This window comes from Coturnix japonica, chromosome 1, assembly GCF_001577835.2.
Source record: "Coturnix japonica isolate 7356 chromosome 1, Coturnix japonica 2.1, whole genome shotgun sequence".
In the NCBI taxonomy this organism is placed as follows: domain Eukaryota; kingdom Metazoa; phylum Chordata; class Aves; order Galliformes; family Phasianidae; genus Coturnix; species Coturnix japonica.
In genome coordinates, this window is record NC_029516.1 from 101,170,146 (window position 1) to 101,192,965 (window position 22,820).

At 39.3% G+C, this 22,820-nt stretch overlaps 1 protein-coding gene across 1 annotated transcript in view; it reads left to right on the top strand.

The window, feature by feature from the left end:
• The window catches only part of MED14 (mediator complex subunit 14), a 32,979-nt gene extending 10,532 nt beyond the window's left edge, over positions 1 to 22,447 (top strand). Inside the window, exons 7-31 of the mRNA XM_015884784.2 lie at positions 263 to 370; positions 1,211 to 1,343; positions 1,881 to 2,031; positions 4,065 to 4,176; positions 4,837 to 4,962; positions 5,564 to 5,642; positions 7,172 to 7,331; positions 7,711 to 7,905; positions 8,492 to 8,626; positions 9,067 to 9,143; positions 11,017 to 11,177; positions 11,453 to 11,599; positions 11,686 to 11,777; positions 12,501 to 12,653; positions 12,893 to 13,162; positions 13,486 to 13,638; positions 14,160 to 14,271; positions 15,281 to 15,412; positions 15,961 to 16,143; positions 16,760 to 16,995; positions 17,580 to 17,759; positions 17,953 to 18,060; positions 18,480 to 18,605; positions 19,208 to 19,397; positions 22,224 to 22,447. Coding sequence (XP_015740270.1) covers positions 263 to 370; positions 1,211 to 1,343; positions 1,881 to 2,031; positions 4,065 to 4,176; positions 4,837 to 4,962; positions 5,564 to 5,642; positions 7,172 to 7,331; positions 7,711 to 7,905; positions 8,492 to 8,626; positions 9,067 to 9,143; positions 11,017 to 11,177; positions 11,453 to 11,599; positions 11,686 to 11,777; positions 12,501 to 12,653; positions 12,893 to 13,162; positions 13,486 to 13,638; positions 14,160 to 14,271; positions 15,281 to 15,412; positions 15,961 to 16,143; positions 16,760 to 16,995; positions 17,580 to 17,759; positions 17,953 to 18,060; positions 18,480 to 18,605; positions 19,208 to 19,397; positions 22,224 to 22,297 — 3,593 coding nt within the window. The 3' untranslated portion in view covers positions 22,298 to 22,447. The remainder of the gene's footprint in view (positions 1 to 262; positions 371 to 1,210; positions 1,344 to 1,880; positions 2,032 to 4,064; positions 4,177 to 4,836; positions 4,963 to 5,563; positions 5,643 to 7,171; positions 7,332 to 7,710; positions 7,906 to 8,491; positions 8,627 to 9,066; positions 9,144 to 11,016; positions 11,178 to 11,452; positions 11,600 to 11,685; positions 11,778 to 12,500; positions 12,654 to 12,892; positions 13,163 to 13,485; positions 13,639 to 14,159; positions 14,272 to 15,280; positions 15,413 to 15,960; positions 16,144 to 16,759; positions 16,996 to 17,579; positions 17,760 to 17,952; positions 18,061 to 18,479; positions 18,606 to 19,207; positions 19,398 to 22,223) is intronic.
• The last annotated feature ends 373 nt before the right edge of the window (positions 22,448 to 22,820 follow it).

The window sequence follows — 22,820 nt, forward strand, 5'->3', positions numbered from 1 at the left end:
TTTTGCATGTGACAACTTAACTAAGTTGCATATACACATCCAATTTTAACCTATACTTCAGATATCTTATCAGTGGTAGTCAATGACAGTGTAATAGACTTACTGAAATTGCCATGGTAAACCAAGGATTGTGTTACGTTGTTAAAAATTCAAGTATGAGAGTTTCTTGGTATAGTTATCTTTTAATATGTATTTATTTTACTATTTATTCAAATGCCTGTTTTCATGATATCTAATGTGAATGATTTTTAATTTATGAAAGATGGTCGAGCTTTGGTTCACAGCATGCAGATCAACTTCATCCATCAGTTAGTCCAGTCGCGGCTGTTTGCTGATGAAAAACCACTTCAGGACATGTACAACTGTCTGCGTATCCTTCTGAAAGTTCCTTCTGAATAAGCTGTGTAATGTAATCTTGCTCTGTTTAGTAGGTGGAGGCCAAAAAATGTGGCTTCCCTGTTAAGCTAAGGCAAAATGGCTGGAAGAAGAGTGAAAGCAATGGCCTTGGAGACGGTTAAGCTCATTTGCTGGCATGTAAAATTTCATTTTACATACTTGATCAACAACGGTAAAGATAAGTGCTTGAGACAGCAGGCTGTATGGTAAGGCAGTGAAGCAGCAGCTGTTTGTAGATATAGATTCTGGAGGTAGAATAGAGTGCTGACTTAAAAGGTATGGGAGCTTACAATTCTTACTGTAGAACCGTAGTAATATGATTATGTTAACCATACTGGGTGTTAACTGTATTGCACCTGTATCGATAATAAAATGGGGTATAGCTTGTACAGAAAAGCAGTGCAGTGACTTTGTATGTGCAAAGAACAAATTACTTGATGATATGAAATAGTTTTCAATGAAACAGTTTCAGCAGGAGCGAACACATGCTACTAGTGGGTGATCGTGAAAGGTGGGTTTAATGGTAATCATAGGATAAACTGAATTTCTTTTACTAGTCTTTAGAAAAAAGACAACATGATTGGAGTTGGAATCTCTAAACTACAGCTACTGTGACACTCTTGCCTAATAACCTGTCCTAGATTAAAAGGAAAACAACAAACTTTTAGAGATATTCAATGCTATTACGTACATTTATCTCTAGGTTAGTACATTAGCATGTTCTCAGGCAGTATCATGTCTTACTTTTATGGCAGTGGATTTGCATAGTGAACAGTCTTTGGATGTCCTCTCTTTCCTTAACTCTCTTCCTTAGACTCCTTCTGCCTAGCACTTCAGCTGGAAGTCCTGCATTCGCAAACAGTCATGCTGATTCAAGAGCGCTGGGGTGACCTAGTGCAAGTGGAGCGATATCATGCAGGGAAGTGCCTTTCGCTCTCTGTTTGGAAGTAAGTTAATTTTAAGAGAGCTGTTAACAAACTTAATAAATGAAACAAGAGGAGCATTTTCATTTGATACATGTGAGCCAGAATTTTCAGAACTCTATTTTCTTTTTGATGTGGAATTTAAATATTCCTGAGCACATCTTTTCACTTGTGAAGAAGTGAGTGATGTGCATTCATCTGCATAAAAGCAGTGGATGTAATCATAAAATCAGCTCACTTTTGTGGATATCTAAATAAATTGACATTTTGTCAGTCTTTCACTGTGCCTATTGCTTGACTTACACTAGATAGAATTAAAAAAAGAAAAGAAAAAGATCCAAATGCTCTTCTGATCCCCATGTTGGGTTTGCAGCCATCTAAAACTCCTTGTGTGGATATAGTTTAATAATGTTTCTTCATTAAAAGGTTAAACTAAATGTTTTATTCAGTTCAGCTTACATAAAATTACTTTTTTTGCAGCGCTGTCAGAATTAAGAATTAGCTACTGAAAAGCATTTTTTCTGCTATTGTAAGTGTTTTAATTTTTCCCTTTATTTTAAGCCAACAGGTGCTTGGCAGGAAAACGGGAACTGCTTCTGTTCATAAGGTCACTATTAAGATTGATGAGACTGATGTCTCAAAACCCTTGCAAATATCTCATGAACCTCCACTACCAGCCTGTGATTCCAAACTGATGGAAAGAGCCATGAAGGTAAAAGTTTGCTTTGCAAGAAGCATCTACTTTTATAAATCAGCAACTTAAAAATACTTGTTCTGCTATGATTCTGTTCAAAGAGAAGTACTGTGACTTACACTGACCTGTCACTGTAGATCACAGGGTGTTAATGTTATGACTACAAGTTGTTACAAATTAGTGGTCTTGACTTTTGTCTTTAACATTACACCTGCTTTTCAGTGCTTTATATACCGCTTATGATGACAGAATGTTGGGGCTATGGGGAGCAGCAGTGAAGCTTCAGTTATCCTTAGTGCTTGGCTTGAAATATATTGCAAAGAGCTCTTATAAGGAGCTTCCCTTTTCTGTCTTGGAGTTGTTATGCAACCTTCCTATGAAAATCAGCTTCCACACGTGACTTGAGCTGACTACCCAGCAGTGCTTTTCAGTTTGGCAAATATTGCATTATGATTGGAAGATGTACAAAAGAATCGATGTAGTTTGCTTGCTACAAGGGATATGCAAAACTCGATTTTGCATTGTGATCAATGAGGCCATTGTAAATTTGAGATTTATCGAAGTTAATGCTGGCCCTCTACGATTCTCTACATTTAGAGATTTTACTGGGTTTGCTGTTCTGCTGTTATATAATTACAGCTGAGATCATTACTCTGGCTGTCTTTTGGTATTTAAGATACTATACAATATTGGCACAAATAGATTTGTCCAAGTGGGTTGTTACGCATTAGTGTACTGAAAATTTGATGTAGTTGTAGAAGTTAGAGTAAATTGTGGAGTCTACATAACTGATGGCAGCTGCTGAACTGAAATATTCCTGTGAATGTTTAAATGCTTGATTTTAAGGCCTTGTCTTGGAAAGCTAAACATACAGGAGAAAGTTGTTCTGGTATACATGAAGGTAGGTACTGAAATTTTATATACTTCTGTGCTGGTTTAAATCTATTCTGCGTTTATCTTTTATGCAAGAATAGAATTTGTGTTCAGTTTACCTTGAACAGCTTTCAATACAATGTAATAACAAGGTTTTGCAGCTTTGCTTGGGCAAAATATGTAGGTAATACAACTGTAAAGTGAATAGATATAAATGTAAATGCTTCAAATTAGGTTGCATAAGTCAGTTATAGTAAATATGAGCTGGAGATAACAGAGCTTTAGCACTGTAAGTATAGCAAGCCTATACTTTTGGGTTCAGCGGGGTTGCTCATGTTCACAATCTGCCTCTTCATCTCACTATATTGTTACTCCTTTTAGCAAGACTAAAATGAGCATGTTACGTTTCATTCTACAGCTACGTGAAATATGATCAGCCGTGAAATATGGTCAAAGCACTGGAGCACCTCTCCTGTAAAGAGAGGCTAAGAGGTCTGGGATTGTTCAGCCTTGAGAAGAGAAGGCTTCAGGGAGACCTTAGAGCAGCCTTCCAGTACCTAAAGAGAACCTGAAGGAAAGATGGAGAGGGACTTTTTACAAGGAAGTATAGTAACAGGACAAGGGCTGATGATTTTAAATTTAAAGGGGGTAGATTTAGATTAAGTATTAGGAAGAAATTCCTCACAAGGAGGGTGGTGAGGCACTGGACCAGGTTACCTGGAGAAACTAAGGATGACCCATCCCTGGAGGCATTCAAGACCAGGTTGGATGGGGCCCTGGGCAGCCTGATCTAGAGAAAATTGTCCCTGCCCATGGCAGAGTGGCTTTATATATAGCTGTAGGTCATTAAGGTTCTTTAAACCCAGACGATTCTATGATCCATATTCTAAAAGTTTTGTTCATTTTTCCATATCTTACATTTGTTATGAACGGGTGCATGCTGAGCTGGAAAATATTCCAACCTTAATCTAGAACAAGTAGGTCTGTACAGGGACTGAAAACTGTATGCTTGTATTTTGTAGTGAACCAAATATTCAGGTTAATAATGCTTTTGTTTCGTCAAAGTTCTCAGCAAATTATTTCCAGAGTAATCATTTTATTAAGCTTTGTTTTTGCGTGCTAATGCATAAAGACTGTGTGTCAAATTTGAAGTTGCTTGGGAACTTTTTTGTTTACAGATTGACCATCTATCAATAGAAAAACTCCTAATAGACAGTGTCCATGCGAGATCTCATCAAAAACTCCAGGAGCTGAAAGCCATTCTGAAGAGCTACAATGTTAACGATAATTGTACGTGTTTTCTACCAAACTGTGTTTCAAATCTATCTCCTTTTACCCCTAAGAATGTTTTCTGCTTTTCTTGCTCTCATTAATTTGACCAAGAGAAAATATGAATAAAAATGTAGGACAGTATGCTCAGTGTTAAAAAGATCCAGCTGTGAATTATTCTGCATTGCTAATTAAAATACTCAGTGATATCTACCTGTAAACGTAATGTAATAGCTGAAGTTGCTGGAGTATTATATTTGCTGCGGGAGGGTTAAAAGTTGTCTCCTGTAAAACTAGTTTGGAGTTGAAAGCAAATCTTCCGCTGTATTGAGCTGACTTTGGATGAGGCTTCAGTTACTGTTGAAGCTTTGAGATTCAAATTGAGCTTACAATCTTGAAGCAGTAAGTTAAAATGTATTTGTGTTGTTTGTTTTTCTTTATTCTACCTTTTCTGATTGGTTTTTTATTAGCACTGTTTTCACCAGTAAATTACTGTATTCAGTTCCCTCTTCATCTTGAGTGTAATAATGTGTAAATACTTATACTGAATCCAGAACTACTGCAAGTAGAATTTTTTTCTATTAAAAACAAACATGTTTGGAGGTTGTAATGGGCTGAACTTTAATATGATGAACTTGAATTCTGTGGCTAATTATTAACTGTTTTTTTTTTTAAACGTAGCATTCATTGAGACAGCTCTTCCAACACTTGTAATTCCCATTTTGGAACCATGTGGTCGATCAGAGTGTCTGCATGTTTTTGTTGATCTCCATTCTGGAATGTTTCAGCTGATGCTGTATGGTGTTGGTAAGTAGGTTAAAAAAATAAATAGGGTTGCAAGATATCAAATACAGGCAATATTAGGAGGTTATTTTGTGTCAACAGTTCTGTCAGATCTTTGAAATTCCAGAAGTGAGGGTTAAGCTAATAAAACTCTGTGTTGGGTCACCTAGATATTTTAATTGAATATAAATGTATAAGTGGATCACTGTGTTTATGATGCACAATTCAGTGTATCTTATGAGAAGAAATGACTAAATATTGTGTGACATGATTTGCAATTCATTTTCTTTAGGGCTTATGTTCCCTGGGCAGTGCTGGTAATGACTGCAGTCATTTCGTGCGGACATGATTGACCTTAAATATTTTGAGATATTTTTTGAGTCTAACTTAATGTTTCAGATTTCTCTCTTTCTGTGTTTGTTTTGTTGTTGCTTTTAGATAAAGATAGTTCTTCTGGCTTTTTTGCCTAAGAACGTACTTCTTTGGTCCATAAGCATTACAGATCATTTGTTTTGTATCTTAATTGTACTTGTTAAATTAAACAAAACACTTCCATTAAAAGGTCAAAAGTTTGCTGTTTTAAGAGCAAATGTTAAGAGTAATTATTCACTTGATATTCTTACAGATCAAGTGACACTGGATGACATAGAGAAGTGTGTTAATGATGATATGAAGCGGATCATTCCTTGGCTCCAGCAGCTTAAGTGAGAGACTTGAATAATTCATTTAGCTTGCATAGAACAAGTTACCATGTTTGCATTTTGTATGTTTGTACTTGCTACACTTTGTGTAGGGAATGTACTTTTTCTGTGTCCTAAGCAACTCTGAGTGCTTGTTGCCTCCTTTAAATGGGTGGAAGAAATTTTTGCTGGGTGATGATTGCACAGTCCTCCTTTAGTTTGCCTTCTTGCACATAGCCTCGAATGTTGCTGCATGCACAGTCTGCATGAAGTCTTCTTACTTCATCGGTAGCAGACCACTGGCTTCCTGAGGATCTCATTTTGTATCCATACTCACTTTCCTTCTCCTTTATTCCACCCTGTTTTTACATCTGAATTCTTCTTGTTTCTCAGTAAGACCAGTGTCCCTTTTCACGATACAAAGGAAAAGTGGTCTAGGATTATTTAAATAATATGTTTATCTTCTAATATTTCTGCCCTGGCTCTATTGAACTTCATATCTTTGTTCTACAGAGCCCTGAGATTGAGGCACAAGATATGTTTGGCTCCCCCATAATCATAGCAAATAATACAAATACAACTTGCATCTGCAGGAAAACCAAATTCCACCTGCTCTTTCTTTTTGGAAATTCCCAGTACTCTGAGCTAATTGCAGAGTGAAGCCTCTATTTGAGGAGTTTTGTTTCTAAAAGAGGCGTGATGACGCATGAAGCACTGGCACCCTGGAGAAACTAATCAACCTCCCTTTGTCATAAATAACGTGCTCAAGATAATAGCTTGGGTAGTGCTGCTGTTTCTGAATAGGCTAGAGAGTCCTATGAAGTGTCTTTTCAGACAATTAACCTCAGATGTTTCTTTGAGAATAAAGATGATGCATCCTGTTGGAGAGTCCACGGCCACACTTTTCACTGCTGCTCTCCTTAGAAGATTGACTGAGAAACCACACCATGCTTTGTTTTCCCCTTTCAAGCCTAGGTTGGCTTTCTGGTCTTGCCACCATGGCTGAAATCCATCTCAGTAGAATCAAGATTAATTCCAAACATTAGAATAAATTTGTTTGTCTTGCTGTGGTTCTTTACTTCCAAACTTATTCAGAGGAATTAATTTGTTTATAGTGTAATCAAAGGTGATATTAATCAGTCTTGGGTGACTTTCTTACTGTCTTGTTCATCAGCACACAGGAGCAAAGATTTCATTTTTCTGTACCCAGAATATTGAGAGATTCTAAATCGTACCATGTGCTTGTTTGATATCTTGTTCATTCTTTTTATATTGTAATTTTATACTGGAATATAAATATATATGTATATTCATTCAACAAATGATTTCAAGGCTTTTCTGTATAAACTAGCAGCTATCTTTTACCAAGTTGAAAACAATATGTAAATATAGCAATAAGGAAATACAAACTCAGCAGGAAAAAAAGTCTGTTTAACTGTGTGTAGCTTGTACAGCAGTATTAGATGTTGTTTTAGATTATGGCTGGCTACTAATTTGTCACTAAGATAATCTAAAACAGTCTCAAAATACTAATGCCTTTATTTCAACGCAAGGTTCTGGCTTGGACAGCAACGTTGCAAGCAGTCAATAAAGCATCTGCCTACAGTGAGCAGTGAAACACTTCAGCTAGCTAATCATGCTAGCCATCCAGTGGGAAACCTTTCCAAACACAAACTGTTCATCAAACTCACTCGTCTTCCACAGTACTACATTGTAAGTAGCTAAAAAATACTTACCTTCTCTCCTTGGGCAATTTGTAATGGTAACTCTTAGATTAGGAAGAAAGTTAATTGCTGTAATCCCTGCCTCTCATCTCTACCTTCTCTCATTCTCTGGGTTTGTTAGGCAGTCGGGTTCGTACAGAGGGGGGGGGGAGCATAGAGATCTACTACTCAGCAGCTCTCTTGTTCTCTTTATATTTCTTGAAATTCTAGTTGTTCTCCTCTTCTTGGATCCCTTTTGCAGCTACAATATTAATATCTTTAAAAAGAGAGCTGCGTATTCCTGCAGGAACTGGGGGAAGAATAGAAACTGATATAGGCATAACCTTAATTGAGGGTCTTGTTGATTTTGTTATTTTGTTTAAACGCAGGTTGTAGAGATGTTTGACGTTCCTGGTAACCCCACAGAACTAGAGTACAAATACTACTTTCTCTCAGTGAGCTATGCTGAAGGAGATGACAACCCTGCTACCGCACTTCTGTTACAGCAGTTCAAACCAAACGTTGAAGAGTTGGTACTAGACACAAAAAGTGGGAAACAAATGAAAAGTGGTGTCAAGCGCAAGGTATGTTTTTCAAAAGCCTTCAGGCTAGTTCTAAAGCGTGGAAGCCCAACGTGTTCTTAGCATCATTGCCAGCTTTAGTGAAGTTGTTTCAAAGTTTATGTGGCTGACAGCTTACACTGGGGCTTAGTACACTGGGCTGCTTCCCCAGGGAGGTATTGGGAAACTATTTTCCAGCAGTTATTGTATTTGAATTTGTGCTGAACCTTCTTAGTTGGTCTTAAAGCCAAGGGAGAGCACTGTGCAGAGGTAGTTAGCATAGCTTGTATCAGCAAAACACTGATATCAACATGATATGCTTTGTGCCATAGAAGTGTAGTCTTTGAAAGACTCACAGGGACTGATAAGAGTTGCTTCATGGGGTCAGGTTGACCTGGCTTACTGGTGTGTAAATACTGTTTTGAGGAAGGAGGTGATTATAAAATTACTTCAGAGTAATTGCTATAGTCCTGAAGTTGACCTTGCAGGCATTTTTCTTAGTGTGTGTTTTATTTCAGATTTGGATGAATTAGGTTGTTCTCTGACATCTGCTCAAAATGTTTACTGCAAAATGTGCAGGAATATTTATTTGTCTTTATTTTAATTCTAGTTGTCTGGTGATCCGTGTTCCATAGAACCTAAGAAACCAAAACGGACGGGAGAAATGTGTGCCTTCAATAAAGTCCTAGCTCATATTGTAGCCATGTGTGATACAAATATGCCATTTATAGGGCTCCGTTTGGAGGTATGTATTAAGAAATATTTTATTTCTCTTCTGCTGCTCCTGATTCTCTTGTCCACATGTTCTCTGAACAGTTACATCTAGGCATGTTCACTTTGTAGTCCCCTTTCTAGCTGAGCCTGGGTAGCTGATGTTCTGTATTGGGTTGCTCTAGTCTTGTGTCTGGTTCTCTAATACCAAGCATTAACTTCAGAAGACTTCAGAAGCTGAGGGAAAAGGAAGTATGAGAGGATGAAAGAGAGGTGTGTGGGAGAACATGAGAGACAACTTTTTACCACATTTACACAACCTGTTTTTTGGCTTTCCAGTGCTAGAGGATATGAAGTATCTGTCACCCTTAGCAAAAGAAAAAAAGTAAAGAATAATAAAAATCCTTGAGAAAGCTGCACTTATTTTGCTTGACTTTTTTTGCATGAGATAACCTTTTTCTTGTTCATTCCTAGTTATCCAATATGGACATTCCTCACCAAGGAGTACAAGTAGAAGGAGATGGCTTCAGCCATGCCATACGTTTATTAAAGTAAGGGGATATACTCCTGTTTGATTTCATTACAGTACATAAGCTTGGGAGAAAAAAGGATTGTTCAGAGAGTAACACTAAAAATGTCATGGGGACTGGGGGTTGGAGGGAGTTGATTTGTTTCACTCCTGTGTGTTTTGCATTCCTGTGTGAAGCATTGCTGTACAAAGAGGAAAGTAAGAATACACTCAAAGCCAGCTATTATTTGTTTTTCTCATTAGCCTAAACTGGGGTGCTCAGAAAACAGTCTCTGACAGTCCTCAATCCTAACATCCAGGCACCGCAAAGGAATCTACATCATTATGGTGACTGATGAACTTGTAATTGCAGTTTTAGATTAGGTCAGAGACCTGCTTACTTCATATGTTTTTTAACAATGGACCGGTATGTGATACTGCAGAGGAAAATGCAAAGGAACTCAGTAAAGGCAATTACATGGTTAAGAACTTGTGAAGGAAACATTTGAGGCTCTTACAGTAAAGAGTGACATGGACCTGTGGAGGTCATCTGGTCCAGCTCAAAGCTGAATTTTTCCAGTAGCCAAGAATTTATGGCACAGAGATCTCAAATGCTGACCTGAAGGGAGTAGTCATTTGATTTGACTGTCTCTGCTGATGCCAATATAGTCTAGCATACAGTGGCCTGGCACTGCTGCAAGGACATGCTGCTGACTCCTATTCAGGTTCTCACTCGGGCCCACAAGTTCTGTTTCTACAGAGCTACTATGAAGCCAGTCAGCCTCTCACCCTGTGCTGCTGCACAAGGTTATCTTCCCCCAAGTGCAGGACTGCATTTCTTTTTGCTGAACTTCATGAGATTTCTGTTAACTCATGCCTTCAGCCAGCTGAGGTCTGTCTAAATGGCAGCCCTGTCCTCCAACGTGCTGAGTGCTGCTCCCTTCTGTTTGACATCACCTGTGTATTCCTTAGCATCATGTACATTGTTGAAGTTAAGTAGTATAGTCCTCCGTATTAACCCCAAGGGGTGCCAACCATATGCAGCCACCAATTTGACCTGGAACTTTTGGCCACAGTGCTTTCTACCATCAGTCCAGCCAGGTTTGTGACATTCCTTGGGGCTTACTTCAAGCCTCATCAGTTCAACTTCAGATTGTGTTATGAAGTCAAACAAATTATGCTAATTTTACAACAAACAACAACAAATGCCACCAAACCCACAGTCTTCTAAGGTGTAAAATAAACTGCTTAACTTTTTCTCATCTGCTGAGATACATTGTGGTATAAAGGCATCGGTTTTTAAATGCATCAGGCTGCACCTTTTTAACTGCAGACAAATAAGCTGGATTTAAGGGTGGTATGTGACATTTCTGAAATAAACTCAATTTGTAGAGAAGTTAGGCATAGTTTTACTTTAGCTTTATTTACTCTGTCTTCTAAATTCAGTTCTCCCATTGGGATATGAGTAAATTAGTGGGTATTAAGATAATTGCTAGATTACTCATTGCGTTTAAAGTGAACTTGTTCAGAAGGAGAACCTGATACACAGATTCAGGTTGCCCCAGAACTTTATTTTCATTTTAGCTTGTCTCTTTGTAGGAAAGCTTTATGTTGGTGTGCTCCTACTTTTATCTGGACATCAGGGCAGTTCAGCAGTTCCATTAAAAGTCTATAATTTAAGTGTTGAATCCATATAAAAATTGGTCTTAACTCACTGTGCTTTTATAACATGCTTATAGTCCTTGAAGAGCAGTAAGATCTCTGACTGTGTGGTCCAGTTGTCTGTCTTGCTGTTGATTATTCATTTTTTCATGCCCAGATGTATAAGTCCAGTATAAGGAAATGTTAAAAGGTGATATTTTTCAGTCTGGGGACTATACTGTGTGCAACTGAGGTCCTCTTTTCTTCACAAATAGAATTCCTCCCTGTAAAGGTGTAAACGAGGAAACACAGAAGGCTCTGGACCGATCTCTTCTTGATTGCACTTTCCGATTACAAGGTAGAAATAATCGCACGTGGGTCGCTGAGCTGGTGTTTGCAAATTGTCCGCTTAATAGCACTTCATCCAGGGAGCAAGGTAAGAGAGGTCAGGTAAACGTTGTATCTTTGTCTTATGTGTTGTCTGCTCTGGTATCATTCTAATCTTTTTGTGTTGAGGGACAACTATCTACTCTTAACATTTCTAATGAGCCACAGTGCGCCTCAATCAAACAGTCTCGATGGTTGGTTGAGTTGATGCACTTTTATTATTTAATCATGCTTCCTGGACTCTCACCACAGCTTAATCATAGTCTGTAAACCTCAGTTTAGGAGCCACTTGTTTAATTAGTATTTACTGTTCTAACGCTTTAGGACCAACTCGTCATGTTTACCTAACATATGAGAACCAGTTATCTGAACCAGTTGGAGGTCGCAAAGTTGTTGAGATGTTCCTCAATGACTGGAACAGCATTGCTCGGCTGTATGAATGTGTCCTGGAGTTTGCACGATCCTTACCAGGTACAGAAATAGTCTCTTTTTCTTTAAAAATTATACTTACAGATGACTGTGGTTTTCTCATGCTCTTTTCTCTGCTCTCTTCAAAGACATCCCCAACCACTTAAACATTTTTTCAGAAGTTCGTATCTACAATTACCGAAAACTTATCCTCTGTTATGGAACTACCAAGGGGAGCTCAGTAAGTAATTCCTAAGTCCACTTAAAATGTTTATTTGAAAACACATTGGGTTGGCCCAGAGTTCTTAGAATTGTGCAACAAAATGAATTTACAGCATATTAATGGTTTTGACTGTGGTCTGTGTGCCTGCTCCCTCCATTGCATTAAATGCAGGGCAATGAAGGAAGTAACCACATTTATTACAGACTAAGAATATGTTTGAGTGTGCAACCGATGCAAAGTAGCTGATGCACTCAAAATTTGCATCCCAGAAAGTCTGTGTTTTTTGTTTTACAAGCATTTCTATGAGCATTTTATTGTGACTGTTAGTCTTAGTAAGCAGAGGGAGTAGCACTGTGGATTTTATGCGTCACTTCCTTACTTATTAGCTTGTCCAGTTCTTTTTTTGTGCCGTGGTGGCAATAATCAGTCCACCTCCAGCAGCTCTTGATCAGTTCTTTGTGGTGTGAGTTGCTCATGTTTAATTTTTTCAGTCTCAATCCTGTCAGAAAAGGCACTTTGTTCAAGTTGCTTGACTTGCTGAAGTAACTGTCCAGTTTGCTGGTTGCCAACAATCCAGCTAACTAAAGTTATACAAAAGCCAGCGGAAGTCTTTTCAGAACCTCAGTGCTGAATTAGGAATCTGAGGTTTTGTGAAGAAGGATAAAAATGAGAGCAGACCAGCTTTCTTGTAATAGCCTCCTGGTTCTAGTTTCCAAGGTCATTTTGTTCTTGGTGTTGCAGATCAGCATTCAGTGGAACTCCATACTCCAGAAGTTCCACATTTCACTGGGAACTGTTGGCCCAAACTCAGGTTGCAGTAACTGTCACAACACGATTCTACACCAGCTCCAGGAGATGTTTAATAAAACACCAAACGTGGTGCTGCTGTTACAGGTAATGTTTTAAACACTTCCCTCAAGAAAAGTCCAAGGTAATTAAGAGGTGATTGCTGATTAAACTGTTATCTTCAAAATTGTATGTGTGTATTGATTATAAATCTCCTTGGCAGAAGGTGACTTGGGAAAGATGGTACCTTTCTTGCCCCTATTATCTCTGCCCCCACCCAGCCCAGATTTTGCAGACTTTTACTCAACAGTAAGGTTTCTGGTCTCTCAGTATCTGTTCTTTTTCAGGTTTTGTTTGACACTCAGGCTCCATTAAATGCAATCAACAAACTTCCAACTGTGCCCATGCTGGGTCTGACTCAACGCACTAACACTGCCTATCAGTGTTTCTCCATTTTGCCACAGTCGCCTACGCATATCAGGCTGGCTTTTAGGAACATGTACTGCATTGACATCTACTGCCGGAGCCGTGGTGTTGTAGCGATACGTGATGGAGCATACAGTCTTTTTGACAACAGCAAAATAGTTGAAGGTTTTTACCCTGCGCCTGGATTAAAGGTGACTGTTTCTAAGTTGTTTTTAAGTTGATATTTCAGGTAACTAGAGATATTTCCTATTAATGAGAAAGGCTTACTGTTTGGTGATGAAAGACGCCTTTTTGAAAGAAAGGAGGATGGCTGTGAGTTGAGCTTAAAGATCCACTGAAAAATTATGTTCGTGAATTCCTATGTATTGTAAATTTTGTCTACTATGTGTAATGAATGCTTAGCAGTGGTTACTTCTGCTGCTGCTAATGACCTCAACAAACACTGGGGTCTTCATGTAATACAGTGCAAATGGAAACAACAGTTTACTAACAAACAAAACTGTTTTATCCTCAGACATTCCTGAACATGTTTGTTGACAGCAACCAGGATGCACGGAGACGATCTGTAAATGAGGACGATAACCCCCCTTCTCCTATCGGAGGTGACATGATGGATTCTTTGATATCTCAGCTTCAGCCTCAGCAACCGCCACAGCAACCACAGCAGGTAGCCTACAGATGAAAGTTGGAAGTGTTTGTTGTCTTCCACAAATGCAGGTTTTTAAGATCTTACCTTCTGAAATGAATGGCAGTGCAAAATCAAATGGGAGACTATAAAAGCGTTACACGATGGAATTTCCCTTGGAGCAAAACATTATTTTGTCATTTTTTATTCCAGTGTAAACAGCCCGTAGAAGATGACCAGCAATTTTGGAGTGTGAGATTTTCCACTTTAGAAGCAAAGCTTTGATGGAGGGTTGGAAAATGGCTGTTGAAGATGGAAGATATGGGGCAGGGAAGGGCGGGAGGAAGAGTCAGGAGGCTTCTCTGTACAGAGTGGTGGATAAGGAAGGATGAGATGCACTATAAAATGATAATTAAAAAAAAAGCATGTTGTGAACAAGGTGGTAGAGTGAATTGAATAAGTCGTAGAGAAGGATCAAACTCTGACTAGTATTCTCTTGCACGTACTCCAGTTTTTGTTCAAAATGATTAAAGACTTTTGTTGTCTTGTGTTAACACCTTCAGCCATTTGCAAAGCAGGCAGGAGCATCGGGAGCATATCCTCTTACTTCGCCACCCACCTCCTATCATAACACAGTGACACCTTCTCCATCTATGATGCACACACAGTCACCAGGTGAGACGGCTGAGAACTTGTGTGCTAATCATACTGAATACATAGGCTGCTTTTTGTGCATGCATAGTTTCCTGGTATTCTAGCTGTGCTTAGCTCCAAGTTAGTCAAGATGATATACTCTATAACTTGGAAAAACAACAAAGCAAAGTCCTGCCATTCGTGTTTTGAAGAGTGTATTTTGAAGCATAAAAAATGGCAGAAGCGTGTCATCTTGAGCTATATGTTTGAGACCGTTTTATTCTTCAAGGTTATGGCTTTCTCAGTGGTATTTTAAATACCTCCTTCAGAAAAGCTTTTTAATTAATTTTAATTTAATTTTAGTCTGGGGAAAAGGAGGCTGAGGGGAGACCTTATCGCCCTCTTCCTGTACTTGAAAGGTACTTACTGTGAGAGTGGGGCAAGTCTCTTCTCACTGGTGACAAGTGACAGGACAAGGGGAAATGGCCTCAAGTTGCGCCAGGGAAAGTTTAGGTTGGATATTAGGAAGCACTTATTTACATTAAGGGTAGTTAAGTACTGGAATAGGCTCCCCATGGAGGTGGTTGAATCGTCATCCCTGGATGTGTTTAAGAGCCATTTGGATGTGGTACTGAGGGATATGATTCAGCAGAAGGTTTTCAGAGTTAGGGTACTATGGTTCGGCCACGGTTGGACTTGATGATCTTCAAGGTCTTTTCCAACCTGGGTAATTCTATGATTCTATGATTACCAGAGCTTATTAGCTTTCTGTTTCCAGCTGCTACAGTGCAATAGTTGAAAGTATTTAAATCTGAGGGGAAAATGCCATTCTTCATGTCAGGTATCTTGGAAAGCTTTGTGTGTGTGCTGAATTCCTCTGGAAAATATAATCTTCATGCATACACAAGATGCAGCCTTTTAGTGCAAGAAAAAAATCCTTGTGAATTTTGTTTGCTGGCTCCCTAAAATGAGGGAGCTGTAGCATTTGGTAGAAAAAAATATGAAAGAAACATGGGAAATATGTTTGTTATTATGTGATATCTTTGATTAGGAACCTTGCATGCTGCAAGCTCACCTAGTGGAGCTTTAAGAGCGCCATCACCAGCATCTTTTGGTCCAACTCCTTCACCTTCCTCCCTTGGAATTACAATGGGTCAAACAGCAAACTTTGCCAGCCCACACGGTGAGTTCATTACTGGCACATCTATATGCAAGGACAGGGAGAACAATTTTCTGCTTGAAATTGATTCTTCCTGGGCATACTTAATTGAGGGGGAAAAAACAGAATTTTGTAATTGACTTAAATAGCTGTTTTTGTACATGCATGTAACTGTTAACAGCAGTCAAAAGTCGCTGCCTGGCACAGATTACAATCAGTGAAGGCTCAGGTGGTTATTTGAGCACCCCAGTAAAACTGGAGATGAACTAAGTGAAATAGATGTACAGTAGACAGTTTCAGAAGCTTGCTCTGATCAGCCTGTGTAATAGGATATCACACCAAAGGTACTTCTGCAGAGGTAATTCCAAGATAGAGTTTTATTTTGAAAAATGCAAGCAGGAAACCCTTAAATTTCTACCTTGTTTTTTTCATCTGCCCGTTTAGTCCAGACGTAAAATAAATTCTGAAAGACTGGAGGCATCTTAATATTGTATAGATTTTGCAAGTATTTTTTAGATTAGTAAACCTTGGATTTTTTTTTTAAGTTGATGATGGGCTTGTAATTTCTGCAGGTACCATAGATCCAAGCTCACCGTACACCATGATGTCACCCAGTCAGCGTGCAGGGAACTGGCCAGGATCTCCCCAGGTTTCTGGTCCATCACCAGCAGCACGGATGCCTGGAATGTCACCAGCCAACCCTTCCCTTCATTCACCTATCCCAGATGCCTCTCATTCCCCACGAGCTGGAACAAGTAGGTTGCATTATTGTGAAACATTTCTAGTTTGTTTGTGTCTCAACCTATCGGTACTTTCTTCCTGTAGTAAAATAGGTAAAGACATGAAGCCTTTATTCTGGACCACTTCAAGTTTTCTCTAGCAAACTAGAAAATGAGTTGAATCATTAATGTCAGCAGGACTGATGCCTTTTAAAATACAAAAGTTAGTCTTAAACTATTGAGCTTCATGACCCAAAAAGTCATTGGAATGAAAACAGTGATGGGCATATTTGTCTACCAAAATAATATCATCTTATATTATAGAGCTGTAATGCTGCTCTTGCAAGTTTGGTCTAGCTGTCTTTGGATCTCATTCAGTACAAAAGTGATATCTGCTAGCACACTGAAGAAAGAGGAAAAGGGAATATGAATGAATGTTACTGAGACTTTGCACCAGTCAAAGGTCGAAGCTGTGATGCTTTGACTTTGCTCTGTTTCCTGTTGTTAGGCAGCTAGATTCTCAAATAAGAAAGATTTAAGCTTTGGCCCAGGCTGATCATTGTTTGAGTAGTGTTAGCAAATAAAGTGAACACACATCTTGGGTTTCAACTTAAATTCTTCTATACTGCAACTACTTTTTTCTTACTAATAGGTTCCCAAGTAATGCCAACAAGCATGCCTCCACCTCGTAAACTACCTCAGCGTTCTTGGGCTGCATCCATACCTACAATCCTCACCCACAGTGCCTTGAATGTCCTGCTGTTGCCCTCTCCTACCCCTGGGCTTGTGCCAGGACTAGCTGGCAGCTATCTTTGCTCCCCTCTTGAGCGATTCCTTGGATCAGTTATTATGAGGAGACATCTTCAGAGGATCATACAACAGGAAACGGTACGGTTTAGGATGTGTTAATATTGATATGCAAATATCACTTTGGAGGTGTTCATTTTAGTGCCTCTGTACTCCACGTCTCCAATTAGATACAAGCTGAAGCACTTCAGATATCACAAGTATTTGCAAGCAAGAACTGGAAAACCTCTTTGGTCAAGTGAAATACAATAACAGACACAATAACAGGACTATGATTTTCTGATGCTTTGGTTTCTCTGAGTTTAGTATGTCAACTGTGAGTTAACTAGAGCAGACAGAGAGGTGTGTACTGTGGATGTCTCTCCTTGGCAGGAATGTCTGAGAAAGTAGTTACCAATCGACACTGACCAAAACACTGTCATGAACGTTGCTTTAGGGTTCAAGACAAATGATGTTACTTCTTTGCTTCATTGGTGTTCTTTAAGTGATGAAGAAAAAGCCAAACCCTGCAGAGGGTTCATTCTCAAGGCAGGTTAACCTGTATATAAGCATCACATTTCTTCCTGGAAACTGCATAAGTTAACATCTAAAGTCTCTGGAGTGAATGTGTGTTTTCATGCTATTTCATGAACAAGTCATTGAATGTGTTGCTTCTTTTTGTACAGCTACAGTTAATAAACTCCAATGAACCAGGTGTAATTATGTTTAAGACGGAGGCATTGAAGTGCAGGGTTGCGCTCAATCCCAAAACCAATCAGACCTTGCAACTCAAAGTAACGCCTGAAAATACAGGACAATGGAAATCGGAGGAGTTACAAGTTTTGGAGAAGTTCTTTGAAACAAGAGTAAGTACTCAGATCACTGATGCTTACATTTTTGTGTATTGCTTTCAGTCTCTCAGCATTGGTTCTGCTGAGTTTCATTGGGTTACGTAAGGGCTGCAAAATACAGGAATTTAACAGCTGTGCATGCTGGTTACCATGTTAAATGATACAGATATTATCTAAATAGGCAGTTCTAAGTGGTGTCTTTCTTTAGGTTGCAGGACCACCTTTTAAAGCAAACACCCTAATAGCCTTCACAAAATTATTAGGGGCTCCAACGCATATCCTCAGGGACTGTGTTCACATCATGAAACTTGAGCTGGTAAGTTAGCCTGTTTAGTTCAATCAACTTTGATTACTATAATTTGGAAGAAAAAAAGCTTTATCTACGAAGACACAGATTGATGCATATATGACTTAGTGTTAATAAAGATGGTCGTGTTTTACTATTAGCTCTTCTGGAAACATCCAAAACTTCTCCCATAAACTGATGATTTCAAGAAACTGCAGGTGTGTTACTGCACACTGGATGCATTTGTAGCCTGGCTGGAATCTTTATCACTCTGTTCTTGTTGTCTGCTATGTTCTCAGTTCTCCCAGAGTTATTTTGACTTGAACTTGGAAACATCTGTTAGTTAGAGGAATGGTCTACTTTCTAACTCTTTCCTGGTTTATGGATATATGTGTCACTAATGTGAGACTTTGCTGTTTTTTTTCTCCTGTGATGCTCTTTCTAAACAGTTCCCTGATCAGGCAAGCCAGCTGAAATGGAACGTGCAGTTTTGTTTAACAATTCCTCCCAGTGCACCGCCAATTGCACCTCCAGGAACACCTGCTGTTGTGCTGAAATCCAAAATGTTGTTTTTTGTAAGTAGGGCTGTTGTAAAATTTTGTGGACCGCGTATCTTTGAAATCACCACTGGCTGGGGACAAGACATATGCTGTGTCTGATGATCATGGCAGCTAAAAACGTTGTGCTGTCTGGGAGCATAGATTTGCATGTATCTCTTTAGTAATGCCTCGCTCCTGTGAAAGCACAACACCGCCTGGTGTTTTTGTGCTCTTGAGGAAATGCTGACAGTATATCCTGAAGCTCAGTTTCCTCTGAGCTGCAGGTAGCTTTGTGTGCTCAACTTTGATTGTTTTGCTCTTTGAGACACTTAGTGCCTAGATGGAGTGACACATAGTAGAGGTTCTGGGGAATGACTTACAATTCTGGGGAGAGCATGAATGAGATTATTAGAACAAATATGTAGGTGTCATCTCTGAAGCAATGCTCAGTGTAGGGTGATTCTGAGAATGAGAGAGTGCCCCATTCCACCCTCTCAGTTTTCAGACACTTCTGTAACAGAGAAGTTCTCATGCAGGTGTGTGCTACCTGTAGGTCTAGATTGTTTATCAAAATGAGAAGTTGTGATGAAGTATGTTGTTAATTTAACGCGCTTTGGTTTTGTTTTTTTCCCCCACAGCTCCAGCTAACACAGAAAACAACAGTCTCACAGGAAGCTGTTAGTATTATCGTCCCAATTATTTATGATATGGCTTCGGGTACAACTCAACAGGCTGACATTCCCAGGCAACAGAATTCTTCTGTTGCTGCTCCAATGATGGTTAGCAATATTCTAAAGAGGTTTGCTGAACTGAATTCACCACGACCAGGTACTGTACATGTCCAGTAGATATATTCTCTCCACCCAGACATCTGTGACAAATCTCCAGTGTAAAACTAAATCTCTCTTAAGTCTGAATTCTTCTTGGTTCCTGTCATACTTCTTTAGTGATCACAAACTCCTGATATGACAGGCAATACGTAACTTATTAGCAAGTGCTGGCAGTGCAGCAGACTTCTATGCCAGAAGGTTACACTGGTGATTCAGGCTGAATATCACTGTCAAAGTATTACTCCAAAGTAATAGAATGCACCTCTTGTTGGCCCAAATCTTCCTGCACAGTAGGAGTTCTTAACAAATGTGCCCAGAACGAGTCACAATAAATATTCTATGGTCGAGTGTCAGTTTTCATGCTTAACTATAAAGTTATTAAGTTTAATGGTAGAATATAAGGGAATGTTAAAATAGTTATCATAACTTGTCCATGTGCTGTGAATGGTTAAGAAGTAATTGGTGTGACTGTATACATCTCTAGCAGAGGTGTACACAGTTCTGCCTGCCAGACGTACTGTGAAGTGTTTGAGCTAAATAGCTTGCTCTGAATGTTCATTGGCCAGTAGGTAGGTAGCGCACTGGGAGCAACGCTGTACTTTGCTTTCCCTCGTTATACCTTTTGGTTTCTTTTTTTACATATCTGACAACGCTGAGCAGCAGTGGCAGGTTCTTTGGCCAGTGTGTTGTCTGTAAACATGGTTTGAAAAGCTAATGCTCAAATGGCTCTTAAGAACCAATACCTTTCAGTTCTGCTGTAGTCACACACTGAAGAACAAAGCATTTTTTTTCAGTAATAACCCACTGAGTAGTTTGAAGTTGTGAATCCAGAGGTTGAATTCTACTTCTACTCTGTGTAATTATTCATCTCATCATGTGGTAATTTTAACTATGCCTGATGGTTTGTTTTGATTGCTAGAACACGAGTAATGTTTATCTTAAATTGGTGTGGATATGCATACATTTTGGAGAACTGTGATGAAATTTAAATTAACACACGTTTCTTGTTTGACATGTAGTAATAGCGTAGGTAAATAGGGAGAGTAGCTTCAAGCTTGCCTGTAAGAGTTCTGTATAGGATAGGATAGAACCGTTGGTTAAATAGCAATTTTATTTCAAAACTTTGTCTAAACAGCAGGTGTTCCTTTTGCAAGGTGCTTCCCCACTGAGTTACCCTAGGGGGGGGAGGAGCAGATGCTTGTTTTGCTGTTTATTATTGCAGTCAATTGTGTTTAAGGTAAACCTTCCACAGAGTCCTACAGCTTAGGGAGTCAAAGCAGCTCTTGAGTATCCCAGGTGAGGTGTCTCCTGGTAATTGTTAAGTAGACGAGGAGAGACAGTTTTTGTTTGTCATGCCAGTCTGGAAGTAAATTGGGCGTGCAGTACAGGCAGCAGAGTAGAGACAGGGAAAAATGCAGATAGAAAGAGCTTGTGGCCCCAAGCAGGACCTTATCCAGGCCAAAAAAAAAAGGCTGTAGCAAGCTAAGGAGAGGACAGTTCTCATAGGCTTTCCACTAATTTCTGAAAGAAAGGATGAGTCTCTATTGACCTCTCCCACCCTAAGTAGGGTATTTCCTGAGGACACTTCAATTGCAGTTTCATATGTTTTTACTTTCAAAACTCATATTACTGTGTCTGACAAAAGACAAGAAGATACCTTCTGTTCTTTATCACTGAATGAGGTGAGAGAGCCAACAGATTATAGCAGACAGTTGAGAGGATCCCAAGTGCATATCCTTCCTGTTAGGATGCTACTGGGCTGTACTCAGGATTTCCTACCTGTGTTAGGCCTTCTGCTGCCCTGCTTGCAGTTTGCGTGGCTAAGTGAATTTTTCACAGTCAGAAAGGATTGGGGCTTCCCACTGAGCATGGATGATATTATTGACACTGTCATTGTAACCCTTAATCAGTGTTGCCTCATTTTGGCTGTATTTTTTTTTTTTTTACCTTTCTCTCTTTGTGAGAAAGTGTTTTGTATTCAGCATAATTTTCCTCCTAATAAAATGGCAGTAACTGAAAAGTAAGTTCTTTTGGGAGAGTTTTATTTTCAGACCTGTGGGCAAGCACGTGGTGCTGTGTTTAACAGTAGAACACTGACTCATCGCCAGTGCGCTGTCCTTCTGACATCACTTTGCCAATACCTCCCTGGGGAAAGAAAAAAGCCATTTTATTTTTGGGCTATAGTTACATGTGAACTGAGACGGAACCAATGTCCTGGAGTAAGAGAGTTAAGCTTGAGCTGTGAGCCTCCAACCTGTGTTCTCTAGCAGGTTTATATCTGGTAGGAAAGTCCCTACAGCTGCAGGTGGTGTTCCCTACAGAAGAGCTCCAGGGACTTGTGTGGTGTTTCTTAAAATACTTCACCGCTAAGTTTGCTGAAGTCTGGTTGACAGTTATGCAGTGGATGGTACTTAGCCCCAGTTTGTGTCTTTGCTATGGTAATGATTCGCTCTAAACAATCTTGAGAATCTCTAGTTTGGCAGTTAGGATTAATGCATCCTCCGCTCTTATCTCCTTGCTCACGCTGCTGCTTCTTCAGCAGCAAAATTCAGGCTCTTTTAATGGATGTTTCTCCAAATATGCAGGAAAAAACTGTGACAGGGTACAGTAGCGGCTATTAATTGTATTCTCTTAGCAGGATGCTCCTCGTGCTGGGCTATGAGGGCAGTAATGGCCACGCTTGAAGCATGCCAGCAGGCAGAGCGTTGGCCCAGCTCAGAGGGAGCGCGAGTAGCGCGCTTCCTCACCTGCCCGTTAAAGTTAAGCCCTGCCTGTTGCTCTGCCGTTGCGTGTGATGCTAACATGTCTCTTTTCCCTGTTCCAGGTGAATGCACAATATTTGCAGCCGTTCGGGATTTGATGCTTAATCTTACGCTGCCCCCTGGTGGGCGTCCATAGACACTTTTAAAAGAAGGCTGAAAATGAGACAAAACAGCAAAAAAAAAAAACCATAAAAAATAAAAAAATAAAAATAAAAAAATCTCTCTGAAATTAAGCCTTCAATTAAAAGAGGACATTTAATTTTACTTTTTTTTTTTTTTTTTTTAAGAGCTAAGGATAATAAACTGGCAAACTTTCAGGGATGCACTTTCAACAAATGAGTATCACCGCGACTTTTGTATAGTGCTGTTGTATAGTGTGTTTTGATGGGAGACACTTCAGACTAGGTAATAGATTGAAGTATCAGCTTGCTGGTAATAGATTTACTATTCTGTTTTATACTATACAGAGTATGAAGATGCCAAACTTGTTTGTTTTTTGTTTTTTTTCTTATGTTTTGGTGTAATAGTCTTTTTTTAAGGCAGGTCTGTCATTTTTGAATACTGTAAAACTGTGACAAACTTTATATTGAAGCTGTATTTTAATATGACTGCTTTGAATCCTTAAACAATTTATTTGGGCTTGTTGTAAACATGTCCCC